The 20,521-nt window shown below is 58.5% G+C and overlaps 1 protein-coding gene across 1 annotated transcript; it reads right to left on the bottom strand.

Moving 5' to 3' along the window:
• Positions 1-875: 875 nt before the first annotated feature.
• LOC128950523 (hydroperoxide isomerase ALOXE3-like) lies at positions 876-14,656 on the bottom strand. The gene is made up of 11 exons (XM_054295391.1): positions 14,430-14,656; positions 13,321-13,421; positions 12,483-12,655; positions 10,756-10,899; positions 9,577-9,771; positions 8,849-8,935; positions 6,713-6,882; positions 5,302-5,423; positions 3,564-3,664; positions 2,148-2,318; positions 876-1,055 (listed from the first exon to the last, which is right to left on the bottom strand). Exons 1-11 carry the CDS (start codon positions 14,654-14,656, stop codon positions 876-878), a joined length of 1,671 nt encoding a protein of 556 aa, XP_054151366.1.
• Positions 14,657-20,521: the final 5,865 nt, after the last annotated feature.

Genomic DNA, 20,521 nt, shown 5'->3' on the forward strand with positions numbered 1-20,521 from the left:
GATGGGTGGTTGTTGGTGACACAGGTGACACGGGTGATGGTTGATGATAACACAGGTGACACAGGTGACACACAGGTGACACAGGTGACACACAGGTGACAGGTGCCATCAGATGGAGATGCTCTCGGTGACACAGGTGGGATGATGGGTGGTTGTGGGTGGCACAGGTGATGGCTGATGATGACACAGGTGACACAGGTGACACACAGGTGGCCCTTGGTGGCCCTTGGGGACATCAGATGGAGATGCTCTCGGTGACGCAGGTGATGGTTGATGATGACACAGGTGACACAGGTGACACACAGGTGACGCAGGTGACACACAGGTGACAGGTGCCATCATATGGAGATGCTCTCGGTGACGCAGGTGGGATGATGGGTGGTTGTGGGTGACACAGGTGATGGATGATGATGACACAGGTGACACGGGTGACACACAGGTGACACAGGTGACACACAGGTGACATGTGCCATCATATGGAGATGCTCTCGGTGACACAGGTGACACAGGTGGCCCTTGGTGGCCCTTGGGGACATCATATGGAGATGCTCTCGGTGACGCAGGTGATGGCTGATGATGACACAGGTGACACAGGTGATGGCTGATGATGACACAGGTGACACAGGTGACACACAGGTGACACAGGTGACACACAGGTGACAGGTGCCATCAGATGGAGATGCTCTCGGTGACGCAGGTGATGGTTGATGATGACACAGGTGACACAGGTGACACACAGGTGACACAGGTGACACACAGGTGACAGGTGCCATCAGATGGAGATGCTCTCGGTGACGCAGGTGATGGTTGATGATGACACAGGTGACACAGGTGACACACAGGTGACACAGGTGACACACAGGTGACAGGTGCCATCATATGGAGATGCTCTCGGTGACGCAGGTGGGCTCCAGGTAGGGGTAGGGCAGCTCCAGCTCCGCGTTTCGCCGCCGGATCCGCTCCGAGATCTCGGCCAGGCGCGCCCGGAACGCGGCCAGGACGGAACGGGGACCGGGACCGGCCAGGAGATCCTGGGAACGGGACCCCAGGGGACGCTGGGGACACCAAAGGGACATTGGGGACATTGGGGACATTTGGGACATTGGGGGGATTGGGGGCATTGGGGACATTGGGGAGATTGGGGACATTGGGGGGATTGGGGACATTGGGGACATTGGGGACATTGAGGGGAAAATGGGGAACAATGGGGAAAAAATGGGAGAAATTGGGAAAAATGGGACTGGGGACATTGGGGACATTGGGGGACACTGGAGACACTGGGGACATTGGGGACATTAGGGGCATTGGGGACATTGAGGGGATTTGGGGACATTGGGGACGTTGGGGACGTTGGGGACATCACAACACCCTCATGTCCCAGGACGGAACGGGGACCGGGACCGGAGAGGAGATCCTGGGAACGGGACCCCAGGGGACGCTGGGGACACCAAAGGGACATTGGGGACATTGGGGGCATTGGGGACATTGGGGGGATTTGGGGACATTGGGGACATTGGGGACATTGGGGACATTGGGGACATTGAGGGGAAAATGGGGAACAATGGGGAAAAAATGGGAGAAATTGGGAAAATGGGACATTGGGGACATTGGGGACATTGGGGACACCAAAACCAAGGTCACCATGAAGTTCACAACTCCCCGATGTCCCTGTCCACCCTCAATGTCCCCAATGTCCCCAACGTCCCCAACGCCCCCAATGTCCCCAATGTCCCCAATGTCCCCAACGCCCCCAACGTCCCCAATGTCCCCCAATGCCCCAAATGTCCCCAATGTCCCCAACGCCCCCAGTGTCTCCAAATGTCCCCAAATCCCCCAATGTCCCCAATGTCCCCAAATGTCCCAAATCTCCCAATGTCCCCAATGCCCCCAATGTCCCCAATGCCCCCAACGCCCCCAATGCCCCCAACGCCCCCAATGTCCCCAAGGTCCCCAAATGTCCCCAGGGCCTCACCAGCTCCCCGCCCTCGTAGCTGACCACGCTCAGCAGGGCCAGCAGGGCGCCGGTGGCCTCGGGGGACGGCAGCGAGGCCACCAATGTCCCCAATGTCCCCAATGTCCCCCAATGTCCCCAATGTCCCCAACGCCCCCAATGTCCCCAACGTCCCCAAATGTCCCCAGGGCCTCACCAGCTCCCCGCCCTCGTAGCTGACCACGCTCAGCAGGGCCAGCAGGGCGCCGGTGGCCTCGGGGGACGGCAGCGAGGCCACCAGCAGCTCCTCGGTGGCCTCGTTGTCACCGGCCGGCGGCGGCCGCTGCATCGTCCCCGGCGTGTTGGGCATCCAGGCGGCGTAGTCGTACTGGGGGAGGGGACAGCGGGGTCACGCGGGGTCACCCCGGGGTCACGCGGGGTCACCTGGGGTCACGCGGGGTCACGCGGGGTCACCTGGGGGCTGTGACGTCCCCGTGTCCTTGGTGGTCACCAAGGTGGGGTTGGTGGCCGAGATGAGGTTGATGGCCACGCTCGGGTGTGTCCTGAGCGCCCCGGTGTCCCCAGGTGTCCCCAGGTGTCCCCAATGTCCCCCCAGTGTCCCCAATGTCCCCAGGTGTCACCAATGTCCCCAGGTGTCACCAATGTCCCCAGTGTCCTCAAATGTCCCCAATGTCCCCAATGTCCCCAGGTGTCCCCAATGTCCCCATTGTCCCCAATGTCCCCAATGTCCCCAGGTGTCCCCAATGTCCCCCCAGTGTCCCCAACGTCCTCAAATGTCCCCAATGTCCCCAGGTGTCACCAATGTCCCCAATGTCCCCAATATCCCCAGTTTCCCCAATGTCCCCAATGTCCCCACAGTGTCCCCAATGCCCCCTAACGTCCCCAGTGTCCTCAAATGTCCTCCAATGTCCCCAATGCCCTCAGGTGTCCCCAATGTCCCCTCAGTGTTCCCAGTGTCCCCACTCTCCCCAATCCCCCCAATGTCCCCGATCCCCCCAATGTCCCCATTGTCCCCAATGTCCCCAATGTCCCCAGGTGTCCCCAGGTGTCCCCAATGTCCCCAATGTCCCCAGGTGTCCCCAATGTCCCCAATGTCCCCAATATCCCCAGTGTCCCCAATGTCCCCGATCCCCCCAATGTCCCCATTGTCCCCAATGTCCCCAATGTCCCCAGGTGTCCCCAGGTGTCCCCAATGTCCCCAGGTGTCCCCAATGTCCCCAATGTCCCCAATATCCCCAGTGTCCCCAATGTCCCCGATCCCCCCAATGTCCCCATTGTCCCCAATGTCCCCAATGTCCCCAGGTGTCCCCAGGTGTCCCCAATGTCCCCAGGTGTCCCCAATGTCCCCAATGTCCCCAATATCCCCAGTGTCCCCAATGTCCCCGATCCCCCCAATGTCCCCATTGTCCCCAATGTCCCCAATGTCCCCAATGTCCCCAGGTGTCCCCAGGTGTCCCCAATGTCCCCAGGTGTCCCCAATGTCCCCAATGTCCCCAATATCCCCAGTGTCCCCAATGTCCCCGATCCCCCCAATGTCCCCATTGTCCCCAATGTCCCCAATGTCCCCAATGTCCCCAGGTGTCCCCAATGTCCCCAATGTCCCCGGTGTCACCTGGCCGCTGTTGACGGCCGCGTGCCGGGCGGAGCAGCAGAAGATGATCATGGTCAGGAACTTCACCAGCTCGGGGCGGCTGCAGAGCTTGGACGGGAACCCTGGGGACATTTGGGGACATTGAGGGGACAATGGGGACATTGGGGACATTGGGGACAGTGGGGACATTGGGGACATTGTGGGATATTGGGGACAGTGGGGGCATTGGGGACATTGTGGGGACATCGGGGACATTGAGGGATTGGGGACACTGGGGGCATTGGGGACATTGGGGACATCACCCAACTGGGGGTGGCACCTGCCAGGTGTTGTCACACACCGTGGAGGTGTGACGTCACCCACCACAATGACGTCACCCACCACGATGACGTCACCCATCACGTCACCACCCGGGCCCTGGCCACGGGTGTGTGCGGAGCCATCCCTTGACCATGACCATGACCATGCCGTGACCAAGACCATGATTGACCATCACCATCACCATGACCATGCCATGACCATGACTGACCATCTCCATGACCATCACCATGACCACCACTGTCACAACCACCATGCCTTGACCATGACCACAACCACGACCACGACCATGACCATGATTGACCATGACCACAACCATCACCATCACCATCACTTGACCTTGACCACAACCATGACCATGATTGACCATGACCATGACCACCACCATGACCATCACCATGACTTGACCAAGACCACAACCACATCCATGACCATGACTATGACCACCACCATCACCATCATCATGACTTTACCATGACCATGACCATGACCATGACCATGACCATGACCACCACCATCACCATCACCATGCCTTGACCATGACCATGACCATAACTACCACCATGCCTTGACCATGACCACAACCATACCAAGACCAAGACCATGACCACCACCACCACCACCATGACCACCACCACCACCATGACCATCACCATGACTTGACCAAGACCACAACCACATCCATGACCATGACTATGACCACCACCATCACCATCATCATGACTTTACCATGACCATGACCATAACTACCACCATGCCTTGACCATGACCACAACCATACCAAGACCAAGACCATGACCATGACCACCACCACCACCATCACCATGACCACCACCATCACCATGACCATCACCATGACTTGACAATGACCACAACCATGACCATGACTTGACCATGACCATGACCATGACCATGACCATCATCACCATTACCACCATCATGACTTGACCATGACCATGACCATGACCACCACCATCACCATCACCATGACTTCACCATGACCACAACCATACCAAGACCAAGACCAAGACCATGACCATGACCATGACCATGACCATGCTATGACCATTACTGACCATGAACATGACCATGACCATGACCACCACCATGACTTGACCATGACCACAACCATGACCATGACCACCACCCCCACCATCATCATGACTTGACCATGACCATCACTATGACCACCACCATGACCATCATCATTACTTGACCATGACCACCACCATCATCATTACTTGACCATGACCATCACCATGACTTGACCATGACCACAACCACACCAAGACCATGACCATGACCACGACCATGACCACCACCACCACCATCACCATGACTTGACCATGACCACAACAATCACCATGACCATCACCGCCACGTCCCCATGTCCCCTCGCCTGTCCCCTGTCACCCCCCCCCCCCCCCCCGGTGTCCCCTACCGCTCTTCTCGTTGCCGAGGACGCCGTAGGTGAAGATCTCGCCCACCCACTCCTGCAGCTCCTCATCCTCGGCCACCTCCTCGTCCTCGGCATAGAAGAGCGCCACGATGCCCTCCACGTAGCTGGGACACCGCGGTGGCATTCAGGGACACCGCGGTGGCATTCAGGGACACCGCGGTGACGTTCAGGGACACCGCGGTGACATTCAGGGACACGGGTGACACGCGGGTGACAGCCCACCCCGTGTCCCTGTCCCCGTGTCCCCACCATTGCTGGTTCCCATTGTCAGTGTCCCCTCAGTGTCCCCTCAGTGTCCCCTCCCTGTCCCCTCAGTGTCCCCACCAGTGGATGGTCCCCAGATGTCCCCTCAGTGTGTCCCCTCAGTGTCCCCTCCCTGTCCTGCTGTCCCCTCCCTGTCCCTTGCCCCCATTGCCCCCAATGTCCCCATTGTCCCCATTGTCCCCATTGTCCTCTTGGTGTCCCCAGTGTCCCCATTGTCCCCTTGGTGTCCCCATTGTCCCCAATGTCGCCATTGTCCCCATTGTCCCCATTGTCCCCTTGGTGTCCCCATTGTCCCCATTGTCCCCATTGTCCCCATTGTCCCCAATGACCCCAATGTCCCCATTGTCCCCATTGTCCCCATTATCCCAACATCCCCATTGTCCCCATTGTCCCCATTATCCCCGTTGTCCCCATTGTCCCCAATGTCCCCCCGGTGTCCCCACCCGTGGATGGCCTCCCAGATGTCCATGGCGTCGTCCCGGTAGTGGTAGCCGGGGATGTCCCCAACACTGTCCCCATTGTCCTCATTGTCCCCATTATCCCAACATCCCCATTGTCCCCGTTGTCCCCAATGTCCCCATTGTCCCCATTGTCCCCAATGTCCCCATTATTCCCATTGTCCCCATTGTCCCCATTGTCCCCTCAGTGTCCCCATTGTCCCCATTGTCCCCAATGTCCCCATTATTCCCATTGTCCCCATTGTCCCCATTGTCCCCTCAGTGTCCCCATTGTCCCCATTGTCCCCAATGTCCCCATTGTCCCCATTGTCCCCATTGTCCCCATTGTCCCCAATGTCCCCATTGTCCCCAATGACCCCAATGTCCCCATTGTCCCCATTGTCCCCATTATCCCAACATCCCCATTGTCCCCATTGTCCCCAATGTCCCCATTGTCCCCATTGTCCCCATTGTCCCCATTGTCCCCAATGTCCCCATTATCCCCATTGTGCCCAATGTCCCCTCAGTGTCCCCATTGTCCCCATTGTCCCCATTGTCCCCATTGTGCCCAATGTCCCCTCAGTGTCCCCATTGTCCCCACTGTCCCCACTGTCCCCATTGTCCCCATTATCCCAACACCCCCATTATCCCCGTTGTCCCCATTGTCCCCAATGTCCCCCCGGTGTCCCCACCCGTGGATGGCCTCCCAGATGTCCATGGCGTCGTCCCGGTAGTGGTAGCCGGGGATGTCCCCAACGCCGCGCTCGGCCACGTCGTCGGGGACGCAGAGCTCGCGGAACGTCAGCGCCGCCGTGCCCCGGGCCACCAGCGCCAGCGTCCCCTCGCGGCCCACCGAGGTGGCCTGGGGACAGTGACACCCTCAGTGTCACCAGTGTCACCTCCTGACCACCGAGGTGGCCTGGGGACAGTGACACCCTCAGTGTCACCAGTGCCACCTCCTGACCATCAAGGTGGCCTGGGGACAGTGACACCCCTCAGTGTCACCAGTGCCACCTCCTGACCACCGAGGTGGCCTGGGGACAGTGCCACCCCTCAGTGTCACCAGTGCCACCTCCTGACCACCGAGGTGGCCTGGGGACAGTGACACCCTCAGTGTCACCAGTGCCACCTCGCGGCCCACCGAGGTGGCCTGGGGACAGTGACACCCTCAGTGTCACCAGTGCCACCTCCTGACCATCAAGGTGGCCTGGGGACAGTGACACCCTCAGTGTCACCAGTGTCACCTCCTGACCACCGAGGTGGCCTGGGGACAGTGACACCCTCAGTGTCACCAGTGCCACCTCCTGACCATCAAGGTGGCCTGGGGACAGTGACACCCCTCAGTGTCACCCTCAGTGTCACCAGTGTCACCTGTGTCCCACCAGTGTCACCTCGCGGCCCACCGAGGTGGCCTGGGGACAGTGCCACCCCTCAGTGTCACCAGTGCCACCTCCTGACCATCAAGGTGGCCTGGGGACAGTGACACCCCTCAGTGTCACCCTGTCACCAGTGTCCCCTGTGTCCCACCAGTGTCACCTCGCGGCCCACCGAGGTGGCCTGGGGACAGGGACACCCCTCAATGCCACCCCTCAGTGTCACCCTCAGTGCCACCGGTGTCCAGGTGACACCGAGGGGGACCAACATGTCCCGGTGCCACCAGTGTGGACACAGGTGAAACACAGGTGACACCCAGGTGACACAGGGAGGTGACAAAGGTGACACAGATCACACAGGTGACACAGATCACACACAGGTGACACAGATGACACACAGGTGACACACAGATGACACACAGGTGACACACAGGTGACACTCAGGTGACACAGGTGACACACAGGTGACACACAGGTGACACCCAGGTGACACACAGGTGACACAGGGGACACAGATCACACAGGTGACACAGATCACACACAGGTGCCCCAGGTGACACACAGGTGACACACAGGTGACACACAGCTGACACAGGTGACACCCAGGTGACATAGATGACACAGGTGACCCAGGTGACACACAGGTGACACAGTTCACACACAGGTGACACAGGGAGGTGACAAAGGTGACACGCAGGTGATACGCAGGTGACACAGGTGACACACAAGTGACACAGGTGACACAGGGAGGTGACAAAGGTGACACAGGTGACACACAGGTGACATACAGATGACACAGTTGACACAGGTGCCACAGGAAGGTGACAAAGGTGACACAGATCACACACAGGTGACACACAGGTGACACAGATGACACAGGTGACACACAGGTGACACAGGTAACCCAGGTGACACAGGGAGGTGACTCAGCTCATACAGGTGACACAGGTGACACCCAGGTGACACAGGTGACACACAGGTGACACAGGTGACACAGGGAGGTGACAAAGGTGACACAGGTGACACACAGGTGACACACAGATGACACAGTTGACACAGGTGACACAGGAAGGTGACACAGGTGACACAGATCACACACAGGTGACACACACGTGACACAGATGATATAGGTGACACACAGGTGACACAGGTGACACACAGGTGACACAGGGAGGAGACACAGCTCATACAGGTGACACAGGTGACACACAGGTGACACCGAGGTGGCACAGGTGACACACAGGTGACACCGAGGTGGCACAGGTGACACAGGTGACACACAGGTGACACAGGTGACACCCAGGTGACACCGAGGTGGCACAGGTAACCCAGGTGACACAGGGAGGTGACACAGCTCATACAGGTGACACACAGGTGACACCGAGGTGGCACAGGTGACACAGGTGACACCCAGGTGACACCGAGGTGGCGCAGGTGACAGGCGTGTCCCCTCACCTGGTCGATGATGCCCCCGGGGTTCAGCAGCGTCTCCCGCGCCAGGATGTTGATGTGGAAGGTGAAACGCACGTGGGGGAGGAGCAGCTGGGGACAGCAATGGGGACATTGGGGACAGTGGGGACATTGGGGGGATTGGGGGGATTTGGGGACATTGGGGACAGTGGGGACATTGGGGACAATGGGGACATTGGGGACATTGGGAGTGTTTGGGACATTGAGGGACAATGGGGACATTGGGGACAGCGGGGACACTGGGGACATTGGAGACATTGGGGACAGTGGGGACAGTAATGGGGACATTGGGGACATTGGGGGGATTTGGGACACTGGGGACATTGGGGACAGTGGGGGGATTGGGGGGACTGGGGACATTGGGGACATTTGGGACAGTGGGGACATTGGGGAGGTTGGGGACAGCAGAGACATTGGGGACATTGGGGACAGTGGGGACATTGGGGGGACTGGGGACAGTGGGGGGATTGGGGGGACTGGGGACAGTGGGGGGATTGGGGACATTGGGGACATCGGGTGGATTGGGGACATTTTTGGGATTTGGGGACATTGGGGACATTGGGGACATTGGGGACATTGGGGTCAAGGTGTGTTTTTTGGGGTTTGGGTGCAGTTTTCGGGGTCAGGGTTGGGATTTTGGGGTCAGGGTTGGGATTTTGGGACGGGGATTTCGGGGTTCATTTTTTGGGGTTCGAGTCCATTTTTGGGGGTACCTGGTGCACGGGGTGCGCGGCCGGCAGGCGCTGGGTGGCCACGGCGAAGGCCTCGGCCAGGAAGTGGCCGTGCAGCAGGTGCGTCACCATCTCGTGCAGCACAAAGTGCGCGCTCCTCACCCACAGCTTGGCCAGGGCCCAACCGCGGCCACCGGGGACGAAAATCGGGGACCGCGGCCCGGGGTGCTGGGACAGCTGTGGGGGACATCGGGGACATTGGGGACATTGGGGTCAATGGGCGGATTGGGGACATTGGGGACATTGGGGGGATTGGGGACATTGGGGGGATTGGGGACATCGGGGACATTGGGGGGGATTGGGGACAGTGGAGACATTGGGGACATTGGGGTCAATGGGGACATTGGGGGGATTGGGGACATTGGGGACACTGGGGTCAATGGGGGGATTGGGGTCAATGGGGACATTGGGGACATTGAGGACATTGGGGACATTGGGGACATTGAGGACATTGGGGTCAATGGGGACACTGGGGGGACACTGGGGGGACATTGGGGACATTGGGGACATTGGGGTCAATGGGGTCAATGGGGGGATTGGGGTCAATGGGGACATTGGGGACATTGAGGACATTGGGGTCAATGGGGACACTGGGGGGACATTGGGGACATTGGGGACATTGGGGTCAATGGGGTCAATGGGGACATTGGGGGGATTTGGGACATTGGGGACACTGGGGACATTGGGGACACTTGGGGACAGTGGGGACATTGGGGACACTGGGGACATCAGGGACATTTAGGGACATTGGGGGACATTTGGGGACATTTAGGGACACGGGTGAAACATGAAGGATATTTAGGGATATTTGGGGACGTTTGGGGACATTTGGGGACAATGGGGAGACACAGAGAATATTTGGGGACACCGAGGGGATATTTAGGGACGTTTGGGGACATTTGGGGACATTTGGGGACATGGGTTAAACATAAAGGACATTTGGGGACATTTAGGGCCATTTGGGGACATTTGGGGACACGGGTGAGACATGAAGGACATTTAGGGCCATTTGGGGACATTTGGGGACATGGGTTAAACATAAAGGACATTTGGGGACATTTAGGGGACACCTGGGGACACTGGGGGACATTGGGGTCAATGGGGACACTTGGGGACACCTGGGGACACCCGGGGACACCTGGGGACACTCGGGGGCCGTACCTGGATGGCCACGGGCAGGAGGCGGCCGCGGGGGCCGAGCCAGAGCAGGCACAGGGGGGCGGCCACGAACTGGGGGCGCCCCCCGATGGCGCCCGTGGGGAGCCCCTCGAGCAGCGCGTAGTCGGCCAGGAAGAGGCGGCCGGCCTGCGCCCCGAAATCGGGGACACCCCGAAACACGGGGGGAAGGAAAGGAGAAAGGTCAGACACCCCGAAAACGGAGACACGGAAAGGAGAAACCCCCCAGACACCCCAAAAATGGGGACCCGAAAACGGGGACACGGAAATGGGGACACCCCAAAAATGGGGATAAAGAAATGAGAAATGTCAGACACCCCAAAAATGAGAACCCCAAAAATGGGAAACCCCAGACACCCCAAAAATGGGGACACCAAAACTGGGACATTGAAATGTAATCGGCCAGGAAGAGGCGGCCGGCCTGCGCCCCGAAATCGGGGACACCCCGAAACACGGGGGGAAGGAAAGGAGAAAGGTCAGACACCCCGAAAACGGAGATACGGAAATGAGAAACCCCCCAGACACCCCGAAAATGGGGACACGGAAAGGAGAAAGGTCAGACACCCCAAAAGTGGAGATATGGAAATGAGAACCCCAAAAATGGGGACAGACACCCCAAAAATGGGGATAAAGAAATGAGAAACGTCAGACACCCCAAAAATGGAGATACAGGAATGAGAAAGGTCAGACACCCCAAAAATGGGGACAGACACCCCGAAAACGGGGACACCCCGAAAATGGGATCACGGAAAGGAGAAACGTCAGACACCCCAAAAATGGGGACCCCGAAAATGGGGGTACCAAAATGGGGACACGGAAATGAGAACCCCAAAAATGGGGACACCAAAACTGGGACATTGAAATGTAATCGGCCAGGAAGAGGCGGCCGGCCTGCGCCCCGAAATCGGGGACACCCCGAAACACGGGGGGAAGGAAAGGAGAAAGGTCAGACACCCCGAAAATGGGAACCCCAAAAATGGGGACACCGAAAATGGGAACCCCAAAAATGGAGACACAGAAATGAGAACCCAAAAAATGGGGACACCAAAAATGGGAAACACCTCAGACACCCCGAAAATGGGGGTACAGAAAGGAGAAATGTCAGACACCCCAAAAATGAGGACACAGAAATGGGGACACCCCAAAAATGAGGGTACAGAAAGGAGAAATGTCAGACACCCCAAAAATGGAAATCTCCAGACACCCCAAAATGGGGACACCAAAAATGGGGACACCAAAATGGGGTTTTGGGGATTTGAGGATTTTGGGGTTTGGGGATTTTGGGGTTTTGGGGGATTTGGGATTTGGGGATTTTGGCGTTTTGGCGATTTGAGGATTTTGGGGTTGGGGGGCTTTGGGAATTTTGGGGTTTTGGGATTTGGGGTTTGGGGATTTTGGAGATTTTGGGGTTTGAGAATTTTGGGGTTTGGGGATTTGGGGGTTTCTCTTCGAGGTTTTTTGGGTTTTCTGACTTTCTCTTTGTGGATTCTTGAGGTTTTGGGGGTTTCTGGTTGTGTTTTTTGGGGTATTTTATGGTTTTTGGTGTCCCGCACCTCCATCTCCTGGCTCAGCGTGGTCCCTGTCCCCAAACTCGGTGCCACCATGGCCTCGATATTTGTTTGGGGTTTTTGGGGTGCTTACGGGGTTTTGATGATTTTGGGGTGATTTTTATGGATTTTGGGGTGATTTTTAGGGTTTTTGGTGTCCCTCACCTCCATCTCCTGGCTCAGGTCGGTCCCTGTCCCCAAACTCGGTGCCACCATGTCCCCGGTGACCGGGAAGTTGGGGGGCAGGCGGCGGCAGCGGCGCAGCAGGACGGGGTTCACCCCGCTCAGGAACTGCTCCCCGAAAAACGCGTCCGACTGCCAGTGCCGCACCACGTACTCTGGGGACACCATTGGGGACATTGTTGGGGACATTATTTGAGATATTGGGGACATTGGGGACATTACTGGGGACATTATTGGGGACATTGGGGGACATTATTTGGGATATTTGGGACATTGAGGACATTGGGGACACCTTAGGGACATTGGGGGACACCTTGGGGACACCTTGAGGACATTGGGGACTTTATTGGGGACACTTCAGGGACATCTGGGGACACCCTGCGGACACCTTGGGGACACCTTGGGGACACTGGGGACATTATTGGGGACATTATTGGGGACATCAGAGACACCTGGGGACACCTTAAGGACATTGGGGGACACCTTGAGGACACCTCCAGGACATCTGGGGACACCTTGAGGACACCTTGAGGACATTGGGGGACATTACTGGGGACACCTTGGGGACACTTGGGGAAACATCAGGAACACCTTGAGGACACTGGGGACACCTTGAGAACATTGGGGACATTATTGGGGACATCGGAGACACCTTAGGGACACCTCCAGGACATCTGGGGACAACCTGAGGACATTGGGGACATTGGGGGGATTGGGGACATTGGGGACATTGGGGACATTATTGGGGACACCTGGGGACATTGGGGACATTGGGGACATTTTTGGGGGCATTGGGGACATCGGGGACAGCGCCACCCACCGCTGATGGGGGTCCCGGGCCCCTCGAGCGCCGCCCGAACGTCCCCAAGGCTGCGCCAGGAGCCGCCGGGACAGAGCCCCCGGAGCCGGAGCCGGATGCGCCTGAGGGGACAGCGGGGACATCAACGGGGACAGAGGGGACAGTGGGGACAGCGGGGACATCAACGGGGACAGCGGGGACATCAATGGGGACAGCGGGGACAGTGGGGACAGCGGGGACATCAATGGGGACAGCGGGGACATCAATGGGGACAGCGGGGACAGTGGGGACAGCGGGGACATCAACGGGGACAGCGGGGACATCAACGGGGACAGAGGGGACATTGGGGACATTGTGGGGGATTGGGGACATTGGGGGCATTGGGGACCCTTGATGACTCCCATTGACCCCCATTGACTCCACTGATCCCCATTGATCCCCATTGACCCCATTGATCCCCATTGACCCCATTGACCCCATTGACCCCATTGATCCCCATTGATCCCCATTGATCCCATTGATCCCCATTGACCCCATCGACCCCCATTGACCCCATTGACCCCCATTGATCCCATTGACCCCATTGACCCCATCGACCCCCATTGACCCCATTGACCCCATTGACCCCCATTGATCCCCATTGACCCCCATTGATCCTCATTGACCCCCATTGACCCCATTGACCCCATTGATCCCATTGACCCCATTGACCCCCACTGATCCCCATTGACCCCCATTGACCCCATTGACCCCATTGACCCCATTGACCCCCATTGACCCCCATTGACCCCCATTGACCCCATTGACCCCATTGACCCCCATTGACCCCATTGACCCCCATTGATCCCATTGACCCCCATTGATCCCATTGATCCCATTGACCCCCATTGACCCCATTGATCCCATTGATCCCATTGACCCCCATTGACCCCCATTGACCCCATTGATCCCATTGATCCCATTGATCCCATTGACCCCCATTGATCCCATTGATCCCCATTGACCCCATCGACCCCCATTGACCCCATTGATCCCATTGACCTCCATTGATGTCCATTGACCCATGATGACCCCCACTGACCCCCCATGACCCCCGGTGACCCCCCGGTGACCCCGATGACGTCACTGACGCGGCGGCGGCGCGCGCGGCCAGCTGGGCCCGGTGCCCCAGGGGGAAGCTCAGGGTGGGCGACAGCGCGGTGGGCGGGGCCTGTGACGTCATCGACTTCCCCTCTGACGTCACCGACTGCTCCTGTGACGTCATTGACCGCTCCTCCCGTGACGTCATCTGCTGCCCCTGTGACGTCATCGGCGACTCCTTTGACGTCGTCGCTGGCGGCTCCTCCCGTGACATCATCGTTGGGGGCGTGGCCGGAGGGGGCGTGGCCGGAGGGCGTGGCCACGGGCACAGGGTCGGGGGCAGCGCCCGGAGATGCCACGGCCAGCCCGGGGCGTAGGGAGCCCACCTGGACAGAGTGACCAGAGTGACCACGGGTGACCAGAGTGACCATCAGTGACCACTGGTGACCATCAGTGACCAGAGTGACCAGAGTGACCATCAGTGACCACTGGTGACCATGAGTGACCACTGGTGACCATCAGTGACCAGAGTGATCAGAGTGACCATGGGTGACCAGGAGTGACCATCAGTGACCAGAGTGACCAGAGTGACCATCAGTGACCACTGGTGACCATCAGTGACCAGAGTGACCATCGGTGACCACTGGTGACCATGAGTGACCACTGGTGACCATCGGTGATCACTGGTGATCCCAGAGCCCAGCTGGACAGAGTGACCAGAGTGACCATGGGTGACCAGGAGTGACCATCAGTGACCAGAGTGACCATGGGTGACCACTGGTGACCACAAGTGACAACTGACCAGCAGTGACCAGAGTGACCATGAGTGACCACTGGTGACCATGAGTGACCGCTGGTGACCATGAGTGACCACTGGTGACCACGAGTGACAAGTGACCAGCAGTGACCACTGGTGACCACGAGTGACCATGAGTGACCATGAGTGACCACGAGTGACCAGCAGTTCCCTCCCAGTTCCGCCCAGTCCATCCCAGTCCCTCCCAGTTTGTCCCAGTATAACCCAATCCCCTCCCAGTCCCTCCCAGTCCCCCCCCAATCCCTCCCAGTATATCCCAGTCCATCCCAGTATAACCCAATCCCTTCTCAGTCCCTCCCAGTTTGTCCCAGTCCCTCCCAGTTTGTCCCAGTCCCTCCCAGTTTCGCCACCGCTCCCAGTCTGACCGGTTCCAGCCCCGCCGGCCTCAGCCACCCCCGCACCAGTCACGCCCAGATCGTCCCAGTTTGTCCCAGTTCATCCCAGTCCATCCCAGTCCCTCCCAGTCCATCCCAGTTCATCCCAATCCCTCCCAGTATATCCCAGTATAACCCAGTTCCCTCCCAGTCCATCCCAGTCCATCCCAGTTCCCCCCAATCCCCTCCCAGTCCCTCCCAGTATATCCCAGTATATCCCAGTCCCTCCCAATCCCTTCCCGGTCCTTCCCAGTCCCTCCCAGTATAACCCAATTCCCTCCCAGTTCCCCCCAATCCCCTCCCAGTCCATCCCAGTCCCTCCCAGTATATCCCAGTATGTCCGAGTCCCCTCTCAGTCCCTCCCAGTATAAACCAGTATATCCCAGTCCATCCCAGTCCATCCCAGTCCATCCCAGTATATCCCAGTATATCCCAGTATATCCCAGTCCCTCCCAGTCCCTCCCAGTATAAACCAGTATATCCCAGTCCATCCCAGTCCATCCCAGTATATCCCAGTCCCTCCCAGTATAAACCAGTATATCCCAGTCCATCTCAGTCCATCCCAGTATAACCCAGTCCCCTCCCAGTCCCTCCCAGTATATCCCAGTATGTCCAAGTCCCCTCTCAGTCCCTCCCAGTATAAACCAGTATAACCCAGTCCATCCCAGTATATCCCAGTATAACGCCATACTCTCCCAGTCCCTCCCAGTCCCTCCCAGTCCCCTCCCAGTCCCTCCCAGTATATCCCAGTATAACGCAATCCTCTCCCAGTCTCTCCCAGTCCCTCCCAGTTCCCTTCCAGTCCCTCCCAGTCCCTCCCAGTATAAACCAGTATATCCCAGTCCATCCCAGTCCCTCCCAGTATAACCCAGTTCCCTCCCAGTCCCCCCCAGTCCCCTCCTAGTCCCTCCCAGTATATCCCAGTATAACGCCATCCTCTCCCAGTATATCCCAGTCCCCCCCAGTCCCTCCCAGTATATCCCAGTATATCCCAGTCCATCCCAGTGTATCCCAGTATCTCCCAGCTCTCACTGGAAGCTCTCTCTCCGCTCTCTCCGCTCCTCCTGGCGCTGCTGCAGCAGCTGCGGCACCCGGGCGGCGACAGCGGCGGTGCAGGCTGGGGACACCAATGGGGACATTGGGGACATCAATGGGGACATTGGGGACACCAATGGGGACATCAATGGGGACATTGGGGACACCAATGGGGACATCAATGGGGACATTGGGAGGATTGGGGGATTGGTGATGTTGGGGACATTGGGGACATTGGGGGATTGGGGACATCAATGAGGACATTGGGGACATCAATGGGGACATTGGGGACACCAATGGGGACATGGGGAGGATTGGGGGATTGGTGATGTTGGGGACATTGGGGACATTGGGGGGATTGGGGACATCAATGAGGACATTGGGGACATCAATGGGGACATTGGGGACAGCGGGGGGACATCGTTGGGGACACCAATGGGGACATTGGGGACATCAATGGGGACATTGGGGACATTGGGGGGACATTGGGAGGATTGGGGGATTGGTGATGTTGGGGACATTGGGGACATTGGGGGGATTGGGGACATCAATGGGGACATTGGGGACAGTGGGGGGATTTGGGACATTTGGGGACATTGGGGGGATTGGGGGCATTGGGGACATTGGGGACAGTGGGGGGACATCAATGGGGACAGTGGGGACAGCGGGGGGGATTGGGGACATTGGGGGGGATTGGGGACATTAATGGGACATTAATGGGGACATTGGGGACAGTGGGGGATTGGGGACACCAATGGGGACAGTGAGGACAGCGGGGGGGGACATTGGGGACAGTGGGGACATTTGGGGGGGGATTGGGGACATCAGTGGGGACATTGGGGGGATTGGGGGGATTGGGGACATTGGGGGTGTTGGGGACGTCAGGGACATTGGGGACATTTGAGGACATTGAGGGGATTTGGGGACATTAGGGGGACATTGGGGACAATGGGGACATCAATGGAGACATTGGGGACATTGGGGGGTTGGGGGCATTGGGGACAGTGGGGACATCAACGGGGGGATTGGGGAATTTTTGGGGACATTGGGGACATTGGGGGGCATTAATGGGGACATTGGGGACACCAATGGGGACATTGGGGACATTGAGGACAATGGGGACATCAATGGAGACATTGGGGACATTGGGGAATTTTGGGGACACTGGGGACACCAATGGGGACATTTGGGACAGTGGGGGACATTGGGGACATTGGGGACATTGGGGACATTGGGGACATTGGGGGGGACATTGAGCAAAAATGGGGGGAAAAAGTGGAAAATGGGGAGAATTTGGGAAAAAGGGATTTGGCGACATTGGGGACATTCTTGGGGACATTATTGGGGACACTGGGACATCAGTGTGGACATCGTGAAGGAACCTGATGTCCCCACTGCCCCCAATGTCCCCAATGTCCCCAACCCCCCCCAACGTCCCAATGTCCCCAATATCCCCACTGCCCCCCCAATGTCCCCACTGTCCCCAATGTCCCCAACCCCCCCACTGTCCCCAATGTCCCCAACGTCCCCAATGTCCCCAATGTCCCCACTGTCCCCAATGTCCCCAATGTCCCCAATGTCCCCAATGTCCCCCAACCCCCCCCAATGTCCCCACAGTGTCTCCAATGTCCCCACTGTCCCCAATGTCCCCACAGTGTCCCCAATGTCCCCATTGCCCCCCCACTGTCCCCAATGTCCCCACTGTCCCCAATGTCCCCAATGTCCCCATGTCCCCAACCCCCCCAACGTCTCCAATGTCTCCAATGTCCCCACTGTCCCCCCAATGTCCCCACAGTGTCCCCAATGTCCCCACTGTCCCCAATGTCCCCAATGTCCCCACAGTGTCCCCAATGTCCCCACTGTCCCCAATGTCCCCACAGTGTCCCCGTACCTGTCCCCTCGCGCAGCTCCAGCTCGCCGCTCTCCACCCAGCGGTGGCAGGGGAAGGTGGCCGTGGGGACGTCCCCGATGTCCCCAGCGCTGTCCCCAGAGACGTCCCCGATGTCCCCAGCGCTGTCCCCATGGGTGTCCCCGGGCAGGGGCCCGGTGACGGTGACGCTGTCACAGAACCAGCGGTCGGGGACGAGGGACAGCAGCGGCTCCTTGTGCAGGCGCAGGGACAGCAGCGTCCCCAGGGGACGGGGGACAGGTGACATCGAGCCACAGGGTCTGTAATGGGGACACCTGTGTCACCTGTGTGTCACCTGTGTGTCACCTGGGACACCTGTGTGTCACCTGTGTGTCACCTGTGTCACCACCAGTGTCCTGTAACACGGACACCTGTGTCACCTGTGTCACCTGGGACACCTGTGTGTCACCTGTGTGTCACCTGTGTGTCACCTGTGTCACCCCCAGTGTCGGTGACAGGCACAGCAGCGTCCCCAGGGGACGGGGACAGGTGACATCGAGCCACAGGGTCTGTAATGGGGACACCTGTGTCACCTGTGTGTCACCTGTGTGTCACCTGTGTGTCACCTGTCACCCCCCAGTGTTTGTGACAGGGACACCTGTGTCACCTGTGTGTCACCTGTGTGTCACCTATGTGTCACCTGTGTGTCACCTGTCACCCCCAGTGTTTGTGACAGGGACACCTGTGTCACCCCAATGTCACCTGTGTCACCTGTGTGTCACCTGTGTGTCACCTGTGTGTCACCTGTGTGTCACCTGTCACCCCCAGTGTTTGTGACAGGGACACCTGTGTCACTGTGTCACCTGTGTGTCCTGTGTGTCACCTGTGTGTCACCTGTGTGTCACCTGTGTCACTATATCCAATATATCCCAATATAAACCAGTACAAACCAGTATATCCAGTACAAACCAGTACAAACCAGTACAAACCAGTACAAACCAGTATATCCAGTACAAACCAGTACAAACCAGTACAAACTCACCGTGCCGCCCTGAGTTGGTGCCAGCCCAGGTGCCAGGGCGGTGCCACCCCCGCCGTCCCCCTCAGCGTCACCGTCACCGTCCCCTCCCAATATAACCCAGTACAAACCAGTACAAACCAGTACAAACTCACCGTGCCGGCCCTGAGTTGGTGCCAGCCCAGGTGCCAGGGCGGTGCCACCCCCGCCGTCCCCCTCAGCGTCACCGTCACCGTCCCCAGGGTGCCCCCCCCCCATTGGTCGCCCCGTGGTCACCCCCAGGCGGTACCGGGCCCCTCCCCCACCCCCGCTGGACATGGCCGGGGGGGTCACTAAAGGTCACTCAGGGGTCACGCAGGGGTCACTAAAGGTCAGTCAGGGGTCAGTCAGGGGTCAGTCAGGGGTCAGTTAATGGTCAGGGGTCACTAAAGGTCAGTCAGGGGTCAGTCAGGGGTCAGTTAATGGTCAGTCAGGGGTCAGGGGTCACTCAGGGGTCACTCAGGGGTCACTAAAGGTCAGTCAGGGGTCAGTTAATGGTCAGGGGTCACTAAAGGTCACTCAGGGGTCACTCGGTGGTCAGTCAGGGGTCAGTCAGGGGTCACTCAAGGTCAGTCAGGGGTCAGGGGTCACTTGATGGTCAGTCAGTGGTCAGGGGTCACTCAGGGGTCACTCAAGGTCAGTCAGGGGTCAGTCAGGGGTCACTCAAGGGTCACTCAAGGTCAGTCAATGGCCACTCAAGGGTCTTTCGGGGTCCTGAAGGGTCCTGAGGGGTCACTCAGGGGTCAGTAAGGGGTCAGGGGTCACTCAGGGGTCACTCAGGGGTCACCCAGGGTCACCCAGTGGTCACTCAGGGGTCAGGGGGTCACCCAGGGGTCACTCGGGGGTTCCCGGGGGTCCCTGTGGGGTTTCTAGGGGGGTCCTTGAGGGATTTTGGGGGTCCCTGGGGGTTTTTGGGGGGGTCCCCGGGGGAATTTGGGTTTTTGGGGGGGTCCCGGGGGGGTCCCTGTGGGGTTTTGGGGGGTTTTTGGGGTTCCTGGGGTCCCTGTGGG

Source organism: Melozone crissalis, unplaced genomic scaffold (assembly GCF_028551555.1).
Source record: "Melozone crissalis strain CALT ecotype California unplaced genomic scaffold, PUWL_Pcris_2 ptg000695l_1, whole genome shotgun sequence".
Lineage (NCBI taxonomy): Eukaryota > Metazoa > Chordata > Aves > Passeriformes > Passerellidae > Melozone > Melozone crissalis.